Below are 20,563 nucleotides of genomic sequence, written 5' to 3'. Positions count from 1 at the left end.
GCAGTTTGAATTATGAACTGCGATGAGTCTGCTCTGCAACATCTGTATTAAGATGAATTGCAGATGAAACCAAACTGTGGCAACAAGCATATGAGATGCAGATTTCAGCTTAAAGCCACAGTTTGGACAGTTTGCTGATTTTTATGTTGGCTTGAGAAAGTAAAAATCACATGTAAACTCAGCAAATATCCACACATTTTATATCACTACCTCATAATGATAATAATGTACTGTACTAAATGAACAGTAGTCACTCACATAATGAGTAATCAAACTCCTGCCTAGGATGAGATGATGAGGAAACACATTTGCTGTTAATTAAAATAATGTACTAGGGATGAAAATTGGTCCTACAATGATTTTTATGAAGATTGTTTACGTTTTAAGACAGATGAGTATACAATATTTACAGGCTTTCCCGTAGAGCTATTCAAAGATCAAGAATCAGGGCAGAAAATTAAAAATCCATCATTAAAATATCTGCCTCCACTGTTTTCTGTTAATTTATAGGACATCAGTCTGAACTCTAGCTTGCTACAGTAGCTACTGCCTGTAATCTCCCTCTCCCTCTAAAACTGAATACTCTTTACAACATTTTATGAAGTGTTCGAGCTTGAGTTATGGGCAAAAGCATTTTCACCCTTGTTTTTGAAACATATGATCACTCTTTTTTATTGGTAAAGTTATAAGAGTGGATCCACAGAAAGTAGTTTAACAGTATATTATCTACACTTTCTTCTTGAACAGATTTACACAGCAGTCAGAAAGGGTGTGGTGGAATCAGTGCTAGTCGAGACTCCTTCTGAAAACAGAGAATGAAGTTCTATTAGATTAAAGTCATGGAGATGGAGGAGATGCCGCCACAAAATGGGCTTAAAAGTCTGGAAGGCTTGATTTCCATCTGAATATTTTTTAGTATTGACTTTGGCATTTATTGACACTCAGGATATTATCCAAACCTCTGAGATGTCAAATTAAATAAAACTGGACGAATGAGAATAGCACAGTGTCAAATATACTGCAGTGACATTAAGAATAATACCATTAATGTGTTCTTGGTTCTTCATCACGAGCCTTCCGTTATATACCCGCCCAACACCTGATCTACCAATACAGTATGTGCTATCTATTTTATGTCTTAGATACACAATGTCAAAGATACAAGATGCTAAAATATGATTGGATAGGACAACAAAAAAATAAACATGACCATGAGCAATTTTGGAAATGCCATATGAGGAATAAGTTAGCATAACGTGCACATGCAGGAGTGGCATTTTCATTGATATCTTTCCTTTTAGTTTCTCAGTGTGTCAGTTCATAAAACACAATGATCACTGTAAGTTGTAGCTTAAAAACATCTATTGGAAAACCATCATACTTCATCACTGCTTATTAGTTTTTTATATTTTCATTATTTATATATTTATAATTCACATGCAATATCGTAAAATATCCCTATATGATTTGCATTAGAGGATGTAGACATAAGCTGAACACAGATTTCTTCTATTTCATGAGGCCTGAGAGGTGGGGAAAAAATCCTCCATATCAAAGTGTAGATGCAGGACTAAGTAGGTATTTCTTGCCCTGCAAGAGAGATATGAATGTAGCTTTGGGCCAAAATGCAGACTTCAAAGGAAGGATATGCATGAAGGAACTAAGCCAGCTGCACTAGCAGCATGAAATACTAACAGGCATCTGTGCATGTATATCTGTTTCTGTAGATTTTTGTACAAATTGACACATATCTGTGTGCATACTCAGTTATTGATTTTTGTGATAATGTGATTCTAAGATGCCTCCCTTTCATAACATTTTGGAGCCTTTAGGAGCATTTCTCTTGAGCCACCCTTTGGACAAATTTTTGCCACACTACTGGTAAGGCTTTAAGAATACCAAAATCATCACTATGTAGTTTATTTCCTCCAAAACCATACCATTTGTAGACACAGGTTTTTCCGTTTCTACAAGGTTGAGGTAATCCATGGATTGCAAGTCAAAGGTCCAGATGATCACAGTGCGCTCTAATCAACCTCAAACATCTTGAAACAGCAACATCAACTGAAATATGAGTGCTGCTGTTCTATTAAAGTATAAACCTGGCAAAACTTATCTTTAAACCATTATAACCAAGTTTGTAGCACATCTGATACACGCTGTATGTACTGCCTGAACAGTATGCATGTACATATTTATTAACTGAAGACAACAGAGATAGGTTTGTGAGGGAAAAAAAGGATATGTGATGTGTGACTGGTGTGTGTCTGGGTCTTTAAGATTAAAAAAAAAGGAATGTGTGTTAAGGTGCAAAGAAGATACATAAAATGCTGGATCTAAATGAAACAGTTCGCTGTGTTTATCTCCCGCTGTCTGAACTAACCTGGCCATGGAGCACAGATGGATGTGAGTTAAAGGGGGGGTGAGTTGTGGAGTTGGCTGGTGGCACCTGCAGGCTGGGAGCAGTGGAGCGTTGCACCCTGACAGTGTCACCACACTCATCAAAGTTGCTCTTCCACACCATTACCTATAGGTTAAATATAAGTTGTTACTTATTCCAAAGTTGCACTCCAAAGTCAAATTACCAACAATCTTATGCAAAAAAAAAGAAATGCACTCTATAAATACAGTTGTGCTTGTTTTTTATGGGTTCTTCAGGAGTTTTTCAGGAGTCTTATTTCATAAACTATGAAGAAGGCATGTGATCTTTGACACCAGGACACAAATGAGAAATCAAAAGGCTACATCATATTTAATTTTTAGAATCAGTCTTCACCTGTTCATCAGAACCTCCAGATGCAAAGTACTCTCCTGTCCTGGAAAAGGCCACACAGGTTACTGGACCCTGGAGTGAGAGAGAGAAGAATGGAAAGATGGGTTTAAAGACAATAAAAGGGGTCATGTCCTAATTTTGTCTGAACTGCTGTTGCCTTGTATTCCTAACAAAAACCAGCATTCTGCAAACTGTTTGCTCAAGTTGAAGAGGAATGTAATCATGTAGTGTAGTCATTGTTTCTATGAAATATTGTTTCAAAAAACTTTTAATAATCCAGATGAAGAAAAACATGTAGTACAATTAGCACAGAGAAAATCAAAGCCCTGCAATGTGTCCATCTATTGCATACTTTGCATCAGTGAGAATTGTTTATGTGATTGTGGCATGTTTGAAATAATTCTGATACCATACTGTACATTTTTGTTTGAGGAAAAATTAAATGATAACAATTTGTTGCTTTGAACCCATTTCTTCATTTTCAAATTCCACACAAAGTGGCTTTAAATAATTTTATTAATTAAATATGTGTCTTCTGCCAAGTAATATAGCTGTGGTAAAAGAGTGGGTATTAATGTAAAACATGGGAGTTGTAAACACTATGCAATTTATCCCAGAAAACACAACATACATAATTCAAAGAGCGACAGGTTAGCAAATGTAATAGGTATCATATTTACATTCACTCAAATCTAAGATCTCAAACGAGTGTGATTTATTCTGTGACGAGTGAACTTTTTTACCTTCGGAGTTTGATGAGGCAATTAAGGGCAATGATAACTATTTAATTTGGCTTTGGCTGTTCAGCTAACTTACCAATATGGCAAACATCTCTATATGCAAATGCAACATTCACACTAGTAACATTAACTTTACCATAACTTGCAAGCTACTAAAAATCTACTAAAAGTATGCAGATCAATAACACCAGTTAATAAAAAAAGCAAAGAATTTTAAGTTCTGTGTTCTGTCATCTAATATATTATTCCATTACTCTTCCTGATGTTTTAGGTTTTTGCAGTGGTATCATTTCAGTATCGGTATCAAGATATTTCAGCAGGTATCGTATTGAAGTCACTATGTTGGAGAGCAATCAATAACAGAAAGCTAAGCCTCAGGTGGGCTGAGGTCACACAATGATCAGAGCCAAAAAGGATCACCTGGGGACTTTGGCGTGTCCTCTGTATATATATAACCATCCAGGTTCTAAAATTCAGAAATCCTGCTGTCTCTTGGTTTACTCTTTTCTTTGCCTCACAATCGCAGAATGGGGTCAACAATTACAGCCTGAGCCCTCTGACTGTGTTCAAAGAGAGGATGGAGGAGAGAGCAAACAAAAGAAGGGAAAAGAAACGGACAGGGAGGCTGCTAGGAAGAAAAAAGGAGCTGTGTCCTGTGGCTGGCACCCAGACAGGCTGGTTTGGGTGAGGAATGGTTTCCCAGAAGCACCTGAGAGAAGCAGACAGTGTCACTATGGCAACGCGACGGCCTGACAGACAGCATGTTCTGTCTCTGCTCTGACTAATGCCTGCTGCCAGGCTGGCACTTGCCATGGCCAGACACACACACACACACACACACTCATACACACACACACACACACACACACACACACACACACACACACACACACACACACACACACACACACACACACACACACACAGGGTGAGTCTGACAGGGCAATGAACCTAACTGGCACATTTTATATGCTGATAAATTAACAGGGGTTGCAGAAACCAGACAGGCCCCACATGGTGCTATCCATAAAGTACTGACTAATAAAGGTGATTACATGCTTGTACTGGTTTTATTTTGTGCGCTGCATATTTTTAGTTAACATCAGCTTTATTAACGCACTGAAGTATTTCTAAAATGTTTGAGGTGGGACCCATTTTTGTAGTCATACACCGCACCAATATACATCAAATACTGTTTCTTTGTCTGCGTTGCAATAAACTGTAATGACGCAATTTTATAAAGCTTCTAAAATAATAATTAAAATTTCCACAGCAGTAAAAAAAAAGTTGCAGTATGAATGTATCACTTCAAGCTAAGAAGTGAGGTATAGAGACGCCCCCCTGGCCTCATTGTCATACATAAGATATACACCATCTAATCGCAATGAAAAGCATTTGTTCTTGCCCCATACTTCCTGTCTATCTCTACAGTCCACTGTCAAATGAAGGAAAAATGCCTCCCCAAAATCTTTTAAACAGACAGATAAAGATACAGATTAAATGAATAAAGACTTTAAAGGTAGAGTCAGCGATTCTAATCCAAAACACTTTTGGTCAAATTCAGCAAATATCTCCTCATGGTCTGCTAGCTGTCCCTTCTGTGTGTGCTGAAAAAAAAACCTGATGTTCATACACAGAACTGGCTCTGTAAACACACATATAAACACAGCCACACGACACTACTCCAGCCAATCAGCAGGGGGCGTTCGTGCTCATGCACAGGACAGGGGGAAGTCATCAGAGCAGCTGTCTGTGTGAGGCCATGACAGTCTCCAGCACCCGTTGAATGGTGGGAGAGGCCTGGCGAACTGGAGAGAGAGGTTGTGTCCAATTCACATAGAAAGCTTTTTCTCATAGTGCAGATATGCCTCCATTTTATTAAATGTATCAATCCACATTGAATCTGAGACAGTATCACGGAGACCCCTGCGTTTTTTTAAGTCTTTTTCTGTTGCATTTAGTGAAGCGTAATCTGAGCAGGCAGCTGTTTAAATCACACAAATATCCCACGTGTTTTCAACTTATTAACCATATCAATTTGGTTCCATAAATTTCTGCAGTCAGTCAGCCTGGTGAAGGCAGTTTGTCTGCCTGCTGTCCTCTCAGCTCACCAGGAGCTACAGCTGAACGCAGGTTGAGTGAGAAATAGGGAGTTTGCAGAGAGGCAGAGAGTGTGGATGGACTGTTGGGCTCACATGAGATAATGTTTTTTTTTGGCTTGTGGTAGTGTTTGAGAGGAACAGAAGCGACTCCACAGCTGATGCACAGCTCTGGATTCCGCCATATTTCTCTTTTGGTCATTGCCATGGCAATGTGTCGTCCATGAATTTGGGGGGGGGGTGGAGCTTCTGAAGGAGCATGAAGGGAGGGGTGTATTTGTTTGGGTGTTTAGTTCAATTATCAAAAATCTTTCTCCAGAATGACTGACACTGTCTTTAAAATGAAAAAGAGAAAGACACTAGTATGAGATCAGTACTCGCTATTAGCCAATACTATAGGTTTATAGATCAGGTGACAGTTTCTACACTTTTCTCCTTCTGTACAGTTGATTTTTCTTACCATAGGTTTTAGGGTGTATAAAAGGTCTTGTAGGTTTGTATGTTTCTATGTCTTGCTTGTAACAACACATAACCAACATCACTGACAGCTACTGACTGACAAAGGCACAAACACACTATTTAGCCTGAACCCAGGGACAAAATCATGTCTACCCTTTTTAAGCTCCTCAAACTCCTTCGTAATGGAGGTAATAGATAAGGCATAGTGGCTACAGTCAAAAATGCAGGTCAAATGATGCGGCCCTTTTCTCCATTCAAAACCATAACAAATTAAATTGCTGTAAAATAGTGAAGAATATTTACTGAGTGTCACACACATTCATAAATTTTCTTTGCATTATAATTTAAGCCATTTTTAAATTAAAAAGTGCCATATCAACAAAATGGTTTTGTACCATTTGTGCGTAGGCAGCTGGCTAGCTCAGCAAGAAAAAGACTGAGTGAACATGTGTCATGGGCCCTAAAATGTGAGTTTTTAGTGAATGTGCCTGATGAGCAAATTTTAGGAATCAGTGGCATTTTGGTACCCTGTGGAGTTTTTATGTAAACAATGTTATGTTTACATTCAGTGTTTCTCACCAAAACACACTGTATGTAACCTGCAAGCCTAATAAATATGTTGAATGCATTTCCTTAGTCATAAAACATTTGCATAGTTAATATTTGGAAGAATTAGAAACCTAAGTTATTTATATCCATATTTGCTTGCTCACAGTCTTCTTCTTCTTCTTTGTCTTTGTTGGTGCATTGCTACACTTCTTACCACATTACCACCACCGAGTGTTGATCAGTGAAATAGCATGAAACCATCAGCAGGACTGTGTATCATGTCATCCGCATGCACCATATGTAAATGTGCGTTCTCATGCACAAACACAAGATACAAACAAAACAGGGACCCACTTTTAAAAATGTTGCTCCATAGCGATCCTAGTGGTCAAAAACGTTGCATGGTGCATTTAATAAATACATACAGTGGAAGGAATACTGTCAGTGTCTATTTTTTTTTTAAATTTCTAAAATCAAGTCTCATCTGACATTATGTCCAACTCTACAATCCGTTTCAAGCAGGAGTGCTTTAAACTATGGAAGAAATCAAGCATCTCATCTATTTTGTGGGGTCTTTAAGAGCTGGAGTGATCTCACGTACTCAGTTGTGGAGTTGCTTCATAAAAAGTTTTGGATCACACAGTGAAAGTCAGTTGTCAGACAGAGAGACAAATTAACCTAAATTAGCACGATTCTACCCAGCCAGGTATGGTCCTCCTGAGGCTAGGTAAACAACACATTTGTCATTTCCAACAGCAACACTCTCTAAAAGCTATCATGTGTTTTTCACATACATGCACATAGGCCTACACACATACACAGAACACATTCAAGCATCCACATAAACCTACACACCCACACCGAACAGATGGGGGTCTCTCCCATCTCTAGTTCGTCGACTGGAGAGACAATTAACACCCTGAGCGCTCCCAGCAACAACAGATTGGCGGAGTCACCACTGTGCCAAAAAGAACAACAACAGAAATGGAGACAGAACGCAGGAGATGACAAATTTGGAGGTGTGAAGAGAGAAGGGGAAAAAGTGTTTTTTTTTTTTTTTAATTTTTATCCTAACAAAGAGAAGAGTCTTGGCGAGCAGCACCAGCTGGAGAGAAGCACAGGTGACACAGAAAATAAAAAAACAGAATGAGAGACAGGCAACGTGTACAGAGGGATAGATAAACAGACGGACCACATGTGGTACTGGCAAGCCACTGATTTCCACAACTAGCCAGCAAGCCAGTCCATCAGCTGTTCAAACAAACAGATACAGTCAGTGAGCTGTCCGGCCAACTAGTCCAGCCAGCCAAAATGTGAGAACATCAGATGTAGGAAAAAGATGAGGAGATAAAATGTAGAGAAAATATAGACAGGGATGAAAATGAGGAAGATGATAATGGTGGAAATGCTAAAACATCCCTAGAGCACAAGTGGACGAGCAGAAAGGAGCGTTTAAGTCGGACAAAAGGACGGGACGGAAACAGAGAGGAGGAGGAGGAAGAGAAGAAGAGGATCCAGTGGAACGGAGGCAGAAACACAGTTCTGTTTCCTTCCAACAACCCTGAGATGAGTCATCATGAGTGGGCTGCCCGCTCGCCTGGCAAGTACTAAAATACATTGCATACAAAAAAAAAAAATCACATCACATCACACGCACACACACACACACACACACACTTCAGAGAATCAAACATGCACAAAGGAGATGTCAAACACACTCACACATACTGTCCACGCCAAATATTCCACACACACACACACACATACACACACACACTCAGTAGAGACATGACCTATCATGATCATGACCGGGTAAACTGTGAAGATAGGCTTGTAGGATATCCAAACAGTATTCATGTGTCATCTGTTGTGTGTGTGAGATTGTGTGTGTGTGTGTGTGTGTGTGTGTGTGTGTGTGTCTACCTGGTGTCCATGCAGTGTGTACAGTAGTTTGCCCTCTACAAGGTCCAGTATCTTCATTGTGGAATCGCTGGACGCAGTGATGAGGAAATTGCCAGCCGGGTGGAAAGACAAGCTGTTCACCACACCGCTGTGGACTGGAAAACACACACACACACACACACACACACACACACACACACACACACACACACACACAATTTATAACAGGACTAGAACAGACATTTGTCACTGTAATTCAAACCATGCCTGTTAAATAACACAGAATCATTAAACATTATTATGACAATGATTATGACAAAAGACATTCTTATTGAGGCGACATTGAACCAACTTTCTGAGACAGACAAAATACTATATATAATCAATATCAGATAAAAATAACAAGAACAAATATTGGTGGTCACAGAAATTCATTAGTCTGTTTGTAAAGATTCTCTAGGCCATGCTATATTCAGAAGAGCGAAGTCTAGAGTAACTGGACTTGGAACTTGTTGTCAATTCATAAACACATCTGGCCTCTCACCAAGGCTGGACTTTGCATGAACTGAGGAAGCCTTTCTGAATGAGAAGCAAAACTTCTTCAAGAATCTAAAACGAGTCCAGTTACCTTGACATAGTTAGCCCTTCTGGATAATTCATAAGTAATTCCATCATTTATTGATTCTAGCAGAATAGTTTTTTTTTTCCCTCTTGCTATGTTTGCAGGCAGTCAAAGGATTAGGTCAGTTATATACCAGCACCTCAGGCGTTGTTAAGAGCACAGCGTCTTGTTCAAGGATACTTCAGCAGGGCAGATTCTTGCTAGCACGTTTGCCTGGACCCAACTAAAGTGCACTTCTGCCGTACATCACCCTGCCTCAGTTGCTGTGTAACTTGAGAATGGCTTCACATCAGGTTTACATATTATTACGTCAAGTATAGTAGCCTATAGCAACTAATCAGATATGAAATTATTTTGCCATGTGGTGAATGGGTTCTTTGAAAGAGTCAAAATGAGGACAGCAGACATTTGATGAGTGACAAGGTCCCTCTGCTGGCTGAAAGATGCTACGACACATAACAAGACATACTGATACCACCAGCTGCAAAAAGATGCTGAATAGCTGCACTCACCTCTATTGAGAGCACTGGGAAATGTATTCTGTGGCTTAGGTTCACGCAAGGATAATGAGCCAAGTAAACACTCAACAGCAAGCTAAGACTAAAAGACAACTAAACACCCATGAAAGGACTGCTACTTTTCTAATCAGGCACCTTAAACCGTTGTGATTGTGATACTAATAATTCCCATGCATACCTAACAGTAACCACACCACATTTTAACCACGATTTTACACTTTAGGCTGGCAAAATTGGCAATTAACCGTTGTGAAGTGAAGCGCTGCGGAGAGAAGAGGAGAGCAGAAGAGAGGGAGAGGGGAGAGGAGGGAAAAGCTTTTATCTTCAAGCCCCATCTCCTCAGACAGATGTGATTATCCATTATTAGATCTCACCACTGAAATCCATTTAAGAGAGCTGATTAAAACAATCAGACTGAGTGGCAGACTGACAAAATGGCATTAACATTCGATGTATTGAATATGCAAGATCTCATGAATCTTGATTACCACTTTAATCATGAGCTTTAAAGCTTAATTTTATCCAGGTGTTTTTTTCAGTGATTTGTCATAGTCACTGTCGACTGAAGTTTTTTAAGGTGAGGATTTACTTTAGCAAAGTTGCAGAGTCTAGTGGGAGTGATTTGTGCTCTTTTAGCAGGATTATGAGAAGCGGAATATCCAACATATTTTCTGCCCAAAACACAAACTGTGGGCTGTGGCTTTACACGTGTAGATATGGTAGTGATGCTGCATATAATAAAAGCCTATTAAAATCACCTTTGCTACTATTTAAATACAAAACTTCAATAAAGAAAAAAAAGTGAAGTCAACTTCTGTCTTTGCTGCAGCAAATGATCAAATTTCCAAACAACTTCATTGTAAACTAAATATTGCCTCAGATGCTTGCTTTTTTTTTTATTTATTTATTTTTTTTTTTTTACAGTTTTTGGGGTGTCTTTACCTTGGTAGTGTTGCAACATCTTATGGGATCTGATGTCCCACACCTTGACAGAGTTGTCAGTACTGGCTGCAGCAATGCATGTTCCACTGGGATGGAAATCCACATGATTTGCATACCTGGAGAGAGAAAAAAAGCATTACATTTAATTTAGTGAGGCATTCAGCAGCTTAATCCAACTAACACTAGGAACACTTGGAACGTTTGTTTAAAGATCTTACTGGAAAACACCCACTGAGGAAGCTTTGGAAAACGTTTACACAACTCTATTAAAATCAGACACATTATATTCATCTGATGCCTCATCTAAGCTTGTAATTAATTAGTATTATCGAGATGGCGTATGGCCTTTTTCCTGTTGTTGCTGTAACATCAGTATAAATGTGCATCTATTACATTAATCTGACAAAGAAAGACATCGATTTCCTACAATATGTGTTTCTGTAACATTTAGTTCACCACAGTCATGAAAAGCTAATAAAATGAAATCATCTAAACTTATCATAATGCTCACCACCATGCTGCCCCTGGCCCACACCAAAAAACAAATAAACTATATACATCATCTCATAAATACTCAACATTTGCAAAACATGCAAAAAGAAAAATTGATAAGGAAATGTGTACACACTTATCCACATTTAAATGCATAATTCTGGTCTAATGTGCTCACCCAGCATGTTCATAGAAAGAATGAATACACTCTCTGCTGTTCTTGTCCCACAGCTTTATAGTTTTATCATCACTGGATGACACAATCAAACGATCGTCTGGAGAAAACCTGTGAGAAATGTATTGGAAATTCAAGATCAAATCAGCTATAAGCTAAGTCTCCATTTTCTATTTTAGCAATGACATGTATTCATTAAAGTTACAAAACAATTAAGAAGTGTATACAATATTTGATAGGTCATATGTTAGTTGACAAAATTGTATGATGTGCTCTCTGTTTACAAATGTGTCTCATACTTTGCACAGCGGACCCAGTTGATGTGCTGGTTAAGCGAGAAGAGGAACTTTTGCCTGTGGACGGTCCACACTTTAATGGTCTTGTCATCAGAGGCTGTGACCAGAGTCTGTCCATCACCAGAGAAGTTAATGCTGCGCACGGTGGCAGTGTGAGCCTTGAATACTGTTGACTCAGCCTTCCTGTTAACACACACAAACACCAAGACAACACTTGAGTTTAAAACAAACAATCAAAGACCAGTAGGTGTTCAGAAATGTGTGCCTTCTTCTGTGGTGGCAGAAGCAAGAGATGAACAGTTTTCAGACTAGTTTTTTTGCTTTTATGAGTCAACCTCACTGTGGTAGTTTTCTAGTGGATTACCATAATATGAGAGAAAACAAATAAAAGGTGGACTACTTTGAAACGTACATGCTGGGAACCCAAAGACGTACAGTCTTGTCTCTGGAGGAGGAAGCCACCAGGTGGCCAGAGGGAGAAAACTGAACAGAAATGACAGCGTCTTTGTGTCCATCAAAACGATACGCTCTCATCTGAGGTTTCATGTTCCAGATCATAACACAGGAGTCCATGGAGCCTGTGGCTGGGAGAGGAGGAGCACAGGTGAGTGGAATGAGCACACCGTGTACGACACAGAAAACCAAATGAAGGCAACATATCAACTAACAGAAAGCCAATAGCAACAAGATGCAGAAAATATCTGAACACAGACAGACGAACAAACACACAGAGAAAAGTAGTAGCAGTTACCAATTTGTTTCATACTGCAGCTGAAGTCCACACTTGTCACTGTGTCCCTGTGACCCTTGAAATGTCTCTCTAGAGTCGGATCAGACTATATGGACAAAGACACAGAGAGACAAATTGCAGCAGCCACAAAATAAAGTCCACAAAAACCTCGTTTCAAATCTTGAGTATTTTTTGATGACATGAAATTCCTATGACTAAACAAGCAACAATCAAAGTTCAAATTTTGAAAAATCCTTAGATATTATTTACTAAGAGTTTAACACTCAAAAACTCAACAGATTTGCTTATTCAGGACTATGAGGGTGGGGTTTGATCAGATGTGATTGACAGTGGCCTGGCAACATGCGCAAACATCCCCACAACTGTTATACGCATCGCTTAAAACTGATGACATTCCCTGCAACTAACTAACTAACTGTACTCTGCTTTCAATACAGCTTGTAGGCCAGTATTGCAAAGTAAACCTTTGGCTGGTAGAACACACGTCCTGATGACAATGATCATTAAAATGCTACTGAGAATCAAGCTACATTACATGGCCTGAGGTATTTACCCAAACATTACACCCATGTGCAGCCAAAGCAGCCTCCACTCTTCTGGGAAGGCGTTTCAAAAGATTTTGAGCTAAAAGGTTTAGCTCAAACCATGAAAAACAGCCCCAGATCAAGAGTACACAAAAGTGTGTGGACAGGTTTTGCTCATTGGGTGTAATTTCTGCAACAAACTAGTAGTTGATGTTATACGTAATATAGCCGTGTAGTGGCGCTGTTTCGCAGTGTTCATGTTCCTTAGACTCCAAAGCCTGTTGTTTTTCACCAAAAACCAACGAATTAATACTCGTTTTGAGGCTAGCAATTCAACATTGGTTAATTATGAGAAATTAAAAGGTGGTGATGCATCATTTTGTCACCACTCCCAACGTTATTTTATAAACGATGCAAAACAAGGAAATACGTCAAAGACAGTGATTTATGGGAACTTTGCCCTGGACCTAGCCTGTTAGGTATCAGAACCTATTTCGTGCCACCCACCACAACCACCTCCAGTCAAACTGCTCTTTTGTAGGTGTTGTGTTTAAAGAAATTACACTAATTTGGCAAATGATGGTCTTTGAGTCTTTAAATTAAACTGCAGATGGCGGTATTTGCTAGTAGCCTGACAGGAAGTGCTGCCTGACAAGCCGTACTCAGGGAATGTTGCTAAGGGAAAAGCGGGCTGGGTTACCAAGGAGACGTGAGCTGTGGTGCTAGTCACTGCTAGCCGTTAAACTCGGAGAAAGAGAAAAGATTACTTTCGGTGCCGCATGTTTTTGTGTAAGAGTGTTTTTGTGACATGGCGGAGCTGCACATTATAGGTCAGATCGTCGGGGCCAGAGATTTCCCGCAGAACAGCTTATTTTGCAAATGGGGAGTTCATACGGGAGGAGCATGGCGTCTTCTTTCTGGGTTGAAGGAGGGTCAGACCCAGGTGGATAACCCCCAAACAGGAGACATGGCGTACTGGAGTCACCCGATTGATCTGCACTACGCGACCAAGGGACTCCAAGGCTGGCCAAAGCTTCACCTCCAAGTGTGGCAGCAGGACTCTTACGGACGCTGCCAGTTATACGGCTACGGGTACTGCCACGTCCCGTCGAGCCCCGGACATCACCGCGTTAGCTGTGTCACCTGGAGGCCGCTCGGCTCCTGGCAAGAGCAGCTGGCTCAAGTCTTTGTCGGCGGAGGACCCCAGCTCCGGAATCCGGAGCTTGTTTACAGCGGGGCGGACAGATATAGACTCAACACCGAAGCCATGGGGACTGTGGAGCTGGATCTGGGCATTATCATGAGACACTTCGACAAATATGGCGTCGAGAGTTAACACTAACACAGTGAAATGAGAAGGACTTTACGGACTAGTAATGGATTATATATTGTGCAGGCTGAGGCCAAACTACGTAAAGTTTTGTACTTTTTTCTAAAATTTGCTTGAATTTTTATATATTAGGTGTATGTAAATAAATTATCGTCTCAATGAAGTTGGTCCCTTGTTCGTATGTCCTTTCCCACTGAGTATAAACAACAAGAAACATGATTTATGAGTCCACAAATAGCCACATTATCCATAATTATGCCTCAAACCTATCCTCACCCTCCATAATTATCTTAAAAGTTCTGAAAATCCGGTTAAAATGTAATATAAACATTGCCACGGCCAAAAGTATGCAGACCAAGATCCTTGCAAAACATTACACTGTTCAGAAGTCAGTCAAAACCCAAAGCAGCTGCAAGCTATTGAGTATTTTTCCAGCTCTAAATTCGAATTGTTCTGCTCCTCATCACATGAAATTTGGGCGACAGAGAAGTCTCCCAGATGGTTTGAGGATCCTGCATGGTTATGTTTGTGGCCAAGCTATGACGAAGATGCCAGCCAGGCATGAATCTGAGTTTTAGGAACTAAACTGCACAGAAGTTGTTTGATAGTTACAAAATTTGACAATAAAATGATTCAATCTAAAGTATTTAACAATTTCTGTAAAAAGCTCACAGGCAACAGGATTTTAAACTATGTGATTAGATGGTTCTTAGTGCAGTTCTCCTTGGGACTCGTAATTTCCTTCTCCCTGTAGTTTGGTATACACAATCTTCTGCCTTTCACTTTGTAACAAGCCAGATATTTTTTCTATTGCACATCATTTGTACTGATGTCTCAACCAAAACATGTTCATGCCCATCTAAAAACTGGAAATGCTGAACCCTAGTAGCCACCAGATAAAAACCTCCTCCCACCTCACTGCACTATTCAGCACTATGTGATTTTATGCTCTTCAATCTATCCTACATCCTAAAACTCACTGAAATTCATGTTATTTTTGCTTGTCTGTGAAAAGGGCAGTATTTCTATCACTTTGAAGGGCTTATAATGTACCAAATCTGTAACTACAAGAACCAACATATGAGTCCTAAGCAGCATACATGAAATTATATCATATAGACTTATAAGACAGTGGCACAATTTACCCCATGAGTCAATGCAGTTACTTAAGCTATTTTTTATACAAGTATAGCCTATTTGAATTACATGACCACAATGGCATTGCTTTATTACACAAGTATAAATGTAAAGTTTCACAACAGGAGGAGGAAGCGTTGCATGGTTATGATGGCTCATGCGACAGGTGCTCTTTAGTAGGGCAGATGAAAACACACAAAAAAAAAAAAATCCAGGAAGTCTTGCTGAATATTTGTCCTTAAGTGGTGCAGACAACCATGGAAAAAACTAAGGCACTCTGTCTTCAGGTTTAATGATATAATGAATTTATTCTTTGAGCAAAGGCAATCAAACAGACCAATGCGTATCAACTTTAAGTCTTCATCAGGGTCTCACAAACACAATCAGTCTGATCATGAATCAACAATCTAAATGTAAAGATTGTTGAAAACATGACTGATTTTTTGGCACAATAAGGTGCAAAAACACAATATCCAAACTTTTCCACATTACTGTGGGTGGATTTCTATGCCCGAGATTTCAGTTGTTCAGCAGCTTTGAAATAGCTTTTGTGACCTTGTTGTGATTAACTTGAACAATTTATTGCACCTGTATAGACTTGCAACATTCTGTATAAGATATTTCCTGAAACACAATGACATGATTAATGCTGAGTCTAGGGCTGAAACTATTGATTTTCATTATCGTTTAATCTACCAATTATTTTCTCGATTAATCATTTAATCTATGAAATGTTAAAAAATAGTGAAAATATGGTATTCACAATTTCTCAGAGGCCACAGTAATGTCTTCAGTTTGCTTGTTTTGTCTGTTAAAGAGTCTAAAAATGTGAAGATTTACTGTCAAATATGACAAGGAAAGACAGCAAGTCATCACATTTTGGAAGCTGGAACCATCAAATGAAGGAAACCATTGATTGATTATCGAAATAGTTGCTCATTAATTTTCTGCTGATCGACTAATCGATTAATCAACTTAATCGACTTGCAGCTCTAACTGAGTCCTTAGTCTGGCTCATTCACTCATTTGTGACATATTTCCACCATAGACATATCAGTTACAGCCCCCCTCCATCTCAAAATAATGCCTGAAATAACTTTTACGTGACATTTAACACAGGCTATGTACAACAAGGATAAAATAATCGCCGTTAAGTCCCATTTATGATTTACTCTTGCCACAAATAGGGCTACAAATCTACTGTGTGTTTCTACTTTTACTGGTCAGTAGCGAGAGTTGAAGCTACACATAAGAAACCAACTTCCCTTCGGTGGCTCAAGTAACTAACTACACTCACTCACCAGTGCAGAAGTCATCTTTCCCGATATCGGAGACCCGCTGAGACCGACTTGTTGCTTTTCTTACCGCTATATAATTGTACCCTACTTCTTTATCACGATGAATGAGACAACCGGTACGATGCTACTAGCTCACCGGTCGGCTAACGTTAGCTCTCAGGCAGCTAGCTGCTAGTTGCTGACAACAACAAAGTTCAGTTTACGCGCCGCGATTGGGCGCTGAGCTACTGGTCAGAGTCCTTAAAGGGACAGTGTGACGTTTCTGTCGGTGTGTTTTCGCAAAAATAATATAAAAGTGTGCAAGTATGGTAGAATAAACTGCTACACAATTGGAAAATCATAAGTAAATTAATCATATTATATTAATCCATGTACATGTGAAAGTGAAGGTCATACCAGGCCATTTTAAAGTGTAGTGACCTGCAGTCAACCACCAGATGTCAGCAGTGTATTTATCTTGTATGTAAGACATGGATGTATGATGTAAGACAGTGGTTCTCAAAGTGGTGTCCGGGGACCCCAGGGGTTCTTGAGGGGTAACAAGGGAAATAATTTATTTTCACTGTAATTCCATTCATAAGTAACACGATGATAGATTGTGTGACTTTTTTGGTCATTGGTCTCATACGCTTTCTGTAAAAAACATCTAAAAGAAAAAATCAGATGGGGGACCCTGGGACAAAATCTTTTTAAATGGTGGTCCATGGTCTAATTTGTATCAGTCTAGGGTTCCTTGATGTGAAAAAGTTTGAGAACCACTGATCTATGATGTGGAAAAACAGTTTTATCTCAAATGTTTGAAAACTATTGAATGCTTTTAAATGTGATATTATCTGTATCACAATGTATTCCAACAACAATTATTTATTAAAAAAACAAACAAAAAAAACTAAACCTAGAAAAACCTTAAAACTAGATTTTCTATCTTCAAGACAGGGCCTCAGGATCAGGTAATATAGCAGGACCCATCTTAAAAAGGAGAGGATGATGTTACAGCTTAACAAAAAGGCCCACTTTGACTCATATCTGAACAAGAAGGTTACACAAATCACTTTGAATAACAGCGCCAAACATCTTACCTGCACCCTCCAAGCAGATAAAGAACTTATTTAACTCAATATTAGATTCATCCCAAACATCCTAAAACAGAAACATAACTCCATGATGTGAAAATAATACTGACACATCAAAAACAACATAATTACAGCTAGTCACACAATACAAAATGACTATGTGACACAGCAACTATCCTGCTGAAATCATCCGCAGGAGAATTGGTTAAGAAAGAATTTGTGCTGACACTGGATAGGTCAACAGAATGAGTTATTTCTTGAGTGAATAACCCTTGAAATATCACACTTTAATGCCTGAAACAGCATTTTTCTAAGCAGTTTTTGTTAAAGTTTTCCACATGTTTTAATTCATTGCAGCCCTATGAATGCAGTGCTTATTGTATTCTGAATTATGATAACTGCACTTACTGGCAGTATGCCAAGCCATATTATTTGAAGCAAATAACATTACAGATCAGGTAAAATGATCTGATTTGACCTATTTTCAGTTGGGTAACCTATTGTAAATGTTAACTATGGTGAAAACATGTTGCCCATGTTACCAACCGGGCAAAGAAGCCAAGTATCTCAGTACCCTGAAAGCTCCAGGCGTACTGTGTCTTAACTGGTTTGTGTAAGGTATTAAATGCCATCCTGTAAGAAACAAAATGAGAATCAAAGTTCCCCTTTGTGAACCTCACCCTTATTTTAATTATACTGAATAAGACTGTGAACCTGATATGAAAAACACCTGCAAGTTTATTTTCTCTTTTTAAATAGTTACAATAATTCATTATTCACACAGTGCACACTCACTGTGTGTTTAAAGTCATACTGTATCATGCAATACAAGTCAGCAAGTTTTGTTTTTTTTAAAAAGAATCATATCCTTTGATTACAACAGTTTCTACTTCTTGTTAAATGAAAACCCCTCGTTTCCTGGAGAAGGAAGGAGGAAGAGAAACAGACAAATTAACTGAAATCCTTTTAAATACAACTAATGATTGATATTCATATCTCAGTAATTGTAAAAGGACTGTAAATGATACCCAGGTGTTTACACACTCTATGCTATGCAGGTTTGCTCACTTTAGCATCACATCAAGGTTACAGGGCTTTAAACTAAACATTTAAACACTTCACCCATCTGAAAACTGCTCAAATGACCTTGTGTGTGTTTGTGTTTGTGTGTGTATGTGAACATGTCCAAAGTGCCCAAAGCCATTGTGAACATTGTTCAATGGAAGTAGGATATAGTTCAGGGTTTGGCTTACAGACACAGTTTCCTTTTCGGTAAGAGCAAATATCTTTGTTGTGATTAGTTTTATCTGTTATTGGAGTCTTTGAGTAATTTATGGTTGCTGTTTAAACCCTCAAAGGGCCTTAATCTTATCTTTATTACAGTCAACTTTCACCAGGATCCATGTGATTTCCTGAAGCTGAGAACTACCATTGTTTGTTCTTTTTGTTTTCAACTGTGCATAAAGAGTACTCTGATATTTTGGCAAATTTGTTGTCTTATCTACATTAATTTCATATATGTACATTTGGTCGAGAGGTTGCTCTGTGACGTGTTAAACTCATCACAAAGACTGGAATCACTGTTCTTAAGTACAGCCTCACAGAGCTGCTAGCATGTCTGTGGGCTCTTATATTACATATATTCAGATTTTTGTTTTTATCTTTCCTTTTTGTCTCCTTTCATTTCTTTCTAATTCTTATTTGTACTCTAAATCTAATTATTATTCTTTATAGCATACCAGCCTTTTTTAGCAGAGTATACCACCCTGCATTTCACTGCACATATTGTATGAGCATGTGACAAATAAAACATTTGAATCTTGAACTCGTGGGTTTATTTCTGTGTGTGTATCTCTGTCAGTGTATGTGTGTGGAGTCCTTGAGTAATTTATGACTGCTATTTAAACCTGCAAAGGGCCTTAATCTTATCTTTTCAACCAACCTTTCAACTTTCACCAGGATCCATGTGATTTCCTGAAGCTACGAGCTACCGTTTTCCATCGTTCACAAAGAACTCTGATATTTTTGGGAAATTTGTTGTCTTATCAACGTCATTTTCATATCTGTACAGTCAGTCGAGAGGTCACTCTGTGAGGTGTTAAGCTAATCACAAAGACTAGAATCAGAGGGAAACAGCTAGCTTAACTCAGGCCTTCCAATAACCTGCATGTTGTATGCATTAAAAATGTTTGGTAAAGAGAGACATTGTGGTTTAATGAGCAGTTAGGATACAGATTGAAGCATTTTTTTGCTTGTGACATCTGGGCCCAGTGGTTGCACATCTCGGAAGTAGCATAGCAAAGTTGTTAGCTTTGAACTGAACGTGTCAAACCCCAGCTGACTCCTGGATGTATTGGTGACTAGTCTCCTGGTGAACAGGATACCATGTGTAAAAAATACTTTTGGGAGTTGCTGAAAGAAGTTTATTACATTTTAAAAATTTTATTTGTTCACTTGTGACTGTGGCTAGCAGCTGCCCATGCTGCCAGTTGTTGCGCTACGCTAGGCTAATCATGCCACTGAGCTAATTGTCCCTGTATTGAACATAAAATTGATATTTGTCTTTCCTTAAACACTCTTGCTACTTGTTGACAGCCAAAACATCTTATCCATCTATATTTTTCAAGGTTTGCTGTTTACTTTGACATTTTAAAATAATACAGTGGGCTTTTAGTAGGTTCAAGTGGTCCAAAAATAATCAAAATCATTCCGCGCATATAGTATTTAATTAAAATATGAGTAAATCAAAGGAATTGCCTATTTAGATCTAAAAGCAGTAATTATTTTCTTAATTCATATTGTTCTCTGTCTGGTATTTTGTGCTACACATTTGAAAAACATGACGTCAAACCAAAAGGGTACCATTATTATAACCTGCAGTAA

The 20,563-nt window shown here is 38.8% G+C and overlaps 2 protein-coding genes across 3 annotated transcripts in view; one reads left to right on the top strand and one right to left on the bottom strand.

Moving 5' to 3' along the window:
* The window catches only part of poc1a (POC1 centriolar protein A), a 47,945-nt gene extending 30,976 nt beyond the window's left edge, over positions 1–16,969 (bottom strand). The window contains exons 1-9 of one of the 2 annotated variants that reach the window (XM_067586909.1): positions 16,611–16,969; positions 12,319–12,403; positions 11,980–12,151; positions 11,571–11,750; positions 11,275–11,382; positions 10,605–10,720; positions 8,544–8,677; positions 2,777–2,845; positions 2,384–2,527 (exon numbers count right to left, since the gene is read on the bottom strand). In XM_067586909.1, the coding sequence (XP_067443010.1) occupies positions 2,384–2,527; positions 2,777–2,845; positions 8,544–8,677; positions 10,605–10,720; positions 11,275–11,382; positions 11,571–11,750; positions 11,980–12,151; positions 12,319–12,403; positions 16,611–16,625 (1,023 nt within the window). In that variant the 5' untranslated portion in view covers positions 16,626–16,969. Of the gene's footprint in view, positions 1–2,383; positions 2,528–2,776; positions 2,846–8,543; positions 8,678–10,604; positions 10,721–11,274; positions 11,383–11,570; positions 11,751–11,979; positions 12,152–12,318; positions 12,404–12,871; positions 12,945–16,610 lie in introns of those variants that run through there. The other variant, XM_067586910.1, reaches the window with a different exon arrangement.
* On the top strand, positions 13,488–14,335 carry b9d2 (B9 domain containing 2). Its single transcript, XM_067586912.1, has one exon. The coding sequence runs from the start codon at positions 13,651–13,653 to the stop codon at positions 14,176–14,178; it is 528 nt and encodes a 175-aa protein (XP_067443013.1). The 5' UTR covers positions 13,488–13,650; the 3' UTR covers positions 14,179–14,335.
* Positions 16,970–20,563: the final 3,594 nt, after the last annotated feature.

Source organism: Thunnus thynnus, chromosome 4, assembly GCF_963924715.1.
Source record: "Thunnus thynnus chromosome 4, fThuThy2.1, whole genome shotgun sequence".
Taxonomy (NCBI): Eukaryota; Metazoa; Chordata; class Actinopteri; order Scombriformes; family Scombridae; genus Thunnus; species Thunnus thynnus.
Note: the sequence above shows the minus strand (reverse complement) of the source record. Positions and strands in the feature narration are given on the sequence as shown.

Excerpts from the sequence above, each read along its gene's own strand:
- b9d2 (XM_067586912.1), top strand. The coding sequence starts at position 13,651 with ATGGCGGAGCTGCACATTATAGGTCAGATCGTCGGGGCCAGAGATTTC.